Below are 5,741 nucleotides of genomic sequence, written 5' to 3'. Positions count from 1 at the left end.
CCCTGATGTATGTTTGATCTGTGGCAGCTACTTTTGGTTGTCGCCGAGAGCTGTTTAACAGTCTGGTCTCTACCGTTGCCTTGGCTTAATAAAAGTTGGGGCGGGGGGCGACCCCTCTCTTTTCAAAAAAAAAAAATGTGTTCTAGCTTCCATGATGTGTTTTCCCATCTTTTAGATAAAGCCTAATGTTGTTTCCAATAGAAAATTCGCTAAATGTTCTATCTGATGTATAATAATTACAGGTTCAAGCCTCCCTATGATGTTTTCTCTAATTTTTTACCCATATTTTAAAAAGCAGAAGACTTTTTTGCACTTTTCCTCCTTTTTCAATTCTTTCTTTTCATACAGTTATGCTGGATATGATTTGACAAAGTGCAGCTTCAAACGATTATAACACACACATTAACTTTGAACTGGTCAACTATTATTCCATGCCTACATCTACAATTTGAGCTTTTGCATAACTTGACTGCCAGCAAATAGAACAAATCCAACATACACCAGACCAATTCCAGTGATGAAACAACAGACAATAATAATTGTCAATGGGTAGCAACAATGGAACAACATACTACCAGTTTCTTCATCTACGACTCAGGATCTCAATGATCACAAGTTCAACCAGCGAAGTACAGTAACAACTGGAGCAATCCTTACATGCTGCAGCATTTTAGTTCCTGTGACAAATGGACTAGACTCGAACCCCACACCCCACATAACACAACAGATAGGCTCTGTTCTACTGCTCAACAACCTCGCCTGCAGGGGTCCCAACGGAGGAGGCCCTTGCCCTCGCACCGGTCTGTCCGATGTTGGTGAAGCTGTCAGGAAGAACAAACAGCGCATCATACCCCGCGTCCACCTCACCCTGGTATGCTCGGCCCAAGGAGTAGCCCAGAGCCCGTGCAACCGGGACAGCCACCGCATTACCGACTTGGATGTACCTGCAATCATCATCAAGATGTTTCAGTTTCTGTCTCCAGTTTTTCAGAACAGTTTCAGTTTTTAATTTTCAACAGCATAGAGGAACTTACTTCTCCTTCATGGGACCATACATCCGGTAGTAGTCAGGGAAACCCTGCAGCCTTGCGTTCTCACGGACAGTCAAAACACGTCCCTGATTCGGGTGCAGTATGATCTGCAGGCAGCACAAACAAACAAACAAACTCAGCAACAAGGACAAGCCTGATTGCAGACAACATTAGAAGCTGTGCCAAAACTGACCTGGTTATGGGGCTCTGCTCTGGTCACCACCGTGGGAACTGTCTCATCCCACCACAACCGACCAAACGGCCTGCAAAAACATCATAGCACGTCATGTGTGAGTAACAGAAGATGTAGTAACACAGTACAGGTGGAGAAATGAAAGCAGAGATTCAGTGGCACTTACTTTGGTGATCTGCCCTTGATGAAGGACATTGCATAGTCAGGGACCTGTGCACATAAACAAGCTAGCATTTCAGCAATTGTATATTGCGCCCGTTTATAAAGAGTGAAGGCAAATATGCAGCATTTTCCTTTCACTTTCATTACTAGCATTAGTTGTCATATGTTCAGGTCATGTAACATCCTAGGTCATGTAACAGAAACTTTGCACCAGCATACAAACATTCAAAAAGGAATTAGGCAGTAGAATCTGTACCAAAGGTTTGCCGGACTTGAGGTAGACACGCTCAACATCTGGATCCCACTCCACAATGTTATTCGCTCCGACCTTGACGCCTGGCAAGTCACGGAAGTTTGCCCCCTGAAAGACAGGTCAATCATGGTCACACAGAAGGAAAAAGGAGAGAACAAGCGCTGAAACTGTCCAGTCACCTACCTTCTTTATCGGAATCTGCTGGACACGGTCATAATCATCTTGGTTTAGCCTCAAAGGCTGGTGGTCCAAGAGCTTTCCTTCTTCAGGACAAGTGGCATCACCAAAGGAATAGTCCAACATATCTGGAAATTCGAAGCAGCAAGAACAAAATTCACTATACATACAGGCATAAGACAGGAACTAGTTTCTTAATGCAAAAGGAAAGGCCCTTCACAACGTAAAGAAGATGAAATTCATATTATTGGTAGAGCTATTTGTATTACCTTTACGACTAAGTCGAATGTAGCGCTGGAAGTCAGTCTTGGGTTGACCACCATATTCAATTACCTCATGAGGTTGACAGTTGTCTACCTGCATAATAATGGATGTAAGAACAAATGTAGAAGAGGAAGAAATGAAACAAGGGAAGAAAGCACTTGCCTTGGGCAAATCTGAAATGGCATCACCAAGAAGGAGAGCTTTCTTCAAAGTCGGTCTTTGCGTCTCATCATATGCAACAATGCTTTGCTGCAAATGAAACAAGCTAGTCAGCAGATTTACATTTCTCCCAATTCATTTCATTAAATTTGTGATCAGACTTACCGAGAAAGCATTTGGAGCACCACCACGTACAACTACATCATGAGTAGGGAGAGGATACTTTGGGAGGACCTGGCAGGCAAAATACGTCAGATCACTCCATGAGGCAACATATTTGTAGCAGAAATTGATAGTGACAAAGAAACAGAACAAACCATGGTAGGGAGAGCTCCCCAAAGGAACACCCGCATTCTGAACTGAGGAAGCCCGTAGCAACCAGCTACCATCATTCCAAGGCGGGCTTGGTAGTTCAGGGATACAAGACGGCTCAATGCATATCTTCCAAGATAGCCATCAGCAAATTTCAGAATGTCCACCACATTCTCCATCAAGACAAACTTTGGTTGCAGATAAGAAACAATGTCCATATAGGTAACCATTTGTTGATTTTTCTCATCTTCTAAAGGGTTATCACGGTTTCTAAATCGGTTGAACCCACTTATCCCTTGGCAGGGCGGGCCACCACAAATAACATCAACCTGACCCTATGGATTTTGACAGCACAAGTAAATGGAATCAGACAATCTGGAGTGGAACTAAAAAACTGAGAAGAAAAGTTACTCACAGGCTGGGGTAGAATGTTTCGCCTGTACCCTTCTTGCACAAACTCTTTAATTTTCAATGGGCAGTCACTAGGTACAAAACAAAAGTCAGTGCACTGCAAACTAAAATTAAAATGCTGTGAGCATACAGCAAATGAGGTACCTACCTCAGGTTTTCTATGGGCTCCCAGGTATCCTCTTCTGGGCCATATCCTTTCCATTGAACCTGTAACAGATTATATTAGATAAATTGATCTATGCATAAAAACCACAAGTATTAACACTCCCACACAGGGAAGGCCAAAGAGAATGGCATTAGAACCTTAAAATAGATTCCATTTTTCCTCCCAGTGCCACCATAGCAGATCTCAAGTAGCTTTTCCACCACAAACTCATCCTTTCCAAGAGGCTCATCATCTTCCTCTTCCTCAACAGGATCTGCTGCATCAGAATCATTGCTATGGACATATTTGTCACATAGAATCGCCCATTCCTTAAGAAGTGCAAGAAAATCCTCGGCTTTTTCATTTCGAACCTACAATCAGAGATGAAGATCTTTTATACCAGGTCTAAAGAACAAATACTAGAATCTAAGAATGAAATTTAGAAGCCACCTCTGTTTTGGGATGGTTATATTTAAGGCTCTTGCATGCAAAGTTGTTCAGGTCAACAGCCCATTTCTATAAAGAAGAAATAGAACAGTTAGTGCTGAGAAATGTCAAAAACAGTCTTAAACAAAATGTTTGGCGGGCTTATTACTGTTTCAAGTTTCAGGCCAGCAAGTGCTGAACCCAAGCACAGCCCTGTTGACATCCCACCACAACCAGAATACAGGTCAAGGAGGGATGCCGTTTTTACTGGGGTCCCATTCTCTGAATCAGCATCAGTAGAAATACCAGAATTCTCTGTGGTGTCTACAGAAAATGCAAATTGCAAAGTGAATATTGATCATAAGATGGAAGAATACAGGGGCAAATCAATTGTTTAAATTCTGGGAGTAAATAATCTGTCAACCAGTTTATCTGTCACTAATAAACCATCTAGTCATAAAGTAATCATTTTTTTTAGATCACAAGTTAACAACTTGGATTAGATTTAACATTGGAGGATCGTAGAAATTTTAGCTCAGCAACTTATGATGGAAGTTGTATTACAAGTTCAAGTGACAAAACTCAGAACCAGACATGATTATGATCACCAAGGAATGGTGAAAGAATATCTTTTTATTAATTTTCTCAAGGCTTATGAGTTAACCGAAAAACAAAGCACCCCTTGCAATGAACTGTGGAGGAGCTAAAATAAATAAACCATAGGGTGCAAAACATGCAGCAGCAGCAGCACACAATGCACAGATCAATAGCTAGTTTGTGTAAGAGCAATGCCATGTGCAAATAATGTAAGCAAGGAACTGCAATTACCTGATGGGATGTTAGCAAATGTAGAATAAGCAACTGTATATGACATGTCATAGTATAAGTCGGTGCGAGCCACCAGTTTGGCCTTGGCTGCTGGGTCCATCTGAAATCAAGGAGAACATTGGTGAGAAACAATATATAGGTGGCGCTTTGACAATTGACAAAGTTTGAACAGTGGCACCTACATTGGGATCAACATGGATTATCTTGACCTTTGATATGATGCAATCAAGCAGATTATCATTCTTTTCCTCGGAGAGAAAGACACGCTTTGGGTCATGTGTGTGATCATTGACAAATTTGGCTCTAGATATAACCTGCAAGATGACAGTTAGTTACAAGCTATCCAGGCATTAGTACAGACAGTGCATACTGCAACAATGCTCAATCACTACGCACCGTGTCCTCTGGACGGAAGTACCAACGACAGGTAAAGTAGCTGGTCTTGTCAACACCCTCAAAAAACTCAGTTATTCTGCCAATGTAATCAGCCTCATTTTCCCCAGCCTATAAATGGCAAAAACAAATAACAATTTAAGATAGGAAGTGATTACTGAAGCATGATGAAAATACAGGAGCTCGACTATCTGATTGTTATACATTTTCCACCGAATAATGAAGTTCACATTCAGGAATAATGTGTAAACAAGCACAAACTTTGCAAGCTAGATCCACATTAAGCAGGCATTTAGAGCATCCATTATACAATCAGAAAAGGGTAAAAATGCCAGAAATGAACAGGGCATTTTTGTAAGAAAATACAGTACAAGTATCCCAGACTACGTTCATTTAAAATCCTATTTGGAAGCATTTTTATGCAAGTGCCAAACCTTTTGTATACAGGTGTAAACAGTACCTAGAAATGGAAAGACATTTTGTAAGAAAATCGAGTATTCTAGAGTACATCCATTTCAAATCCTATCAGGGGCATTTTTATACATGTCAGGCCTTAGCAGTAACTAGTCAATGCAAGTGGAGCAATTTCTACTAGTATTATTTATATAAAAAAAACAGGGTTTTCCGTCTTGCTCCGTTGAACGAGCCAAGCATCACAACCCAAGTACAGTTTCACGGAGGAAAGCAGGCACTTTTATGGTAGGAAGGTGCAGAGTGGGTCTTTTACCATGACGTAGACGTCGTCGCCCAGCGCGTAGACCACGCCATCGACCATGGCGGAGCGGTAGTGGACGCGCGCCTTCATGTCCTCCTCATCCTCGGGCCTGCACGAGAAACAAGCAATGCTCAACAACCAACCAAAATGCAAAGCCAGGGATCAGATCCGGGGCAGACTGCGCACGCACCTCTTGGGGGAGCCGCGCTGGTAGCGCTGGGGCCACTTGGCGCGGGCCTCGTCGGCGGGGACGGGCTCGCCGAGGAACTCCG

The 5,741-nt window shown here is 42.4% G+C and overlaps 1 protein-coding gene across 1 annotated transcript; it reads right to left on the bottom strand.

Annotated features, from left to right (window-relative positions):
• Positions 1 to 515: 515 nt before the first annotated feature.
• LOC125530379 (DNA (cytosine-5)-methyltransferase 1) lies at positions 516 to 5,736 on the bottom strand (the record flags this gene model as incomplete). The annotated part of the gene is made up of 20 exons (XM_048694784.1): positions 516 to 944; positions 1,035 to 1,138; positions 1,225 to 1,294; positions 1,391 to 1,434; positions 1,643 to 1,747; positions 1,823 to 1,944; positions 2,086 to 2,173; positions 2,243 to 2,329; positions 2,405 to 2,473; positions 2,557 to 2,886; positions 2,967 to 3,033; positions 3,111 to 3,169; positions 3,266 to 3,478; positions 3,558 to 3,623; positions 3,703 to 3,857; positions 4,362 to 4,461; positions 4,544 to 4,675; positions 4,758 to 4,865; positions 5,482 to 5,578; positions 5,660 to 5,736. Coding segments are annotated over 20 exons (2,298 nt in total), but the record flags the coding sequence as incomplete, so codon positions are not given.
• Positions 5,737 to 5,741: the final 5 nt, after the last annotated feature.

This window comes from Triticum urartu, unplaced genomic scaffold, assembly GCF_003073215.2.
Source record: "Triticum urartu cultivar G1812 unplaced genomic scaffold, Tu2.1 TuUngrouped_contig_6276, whole genome shotgun sequence".
NCBI classification, from domain to species: domain Eukaryota; kingdom Viridiplantae; phylum Streptophyta; class Magnoliopsida; order Poales; family Poaceae; genus Triticum; species Triticum urartu.
This window is presented reverse-complemented; position numbering and strand designations above follow the sequence as displayed.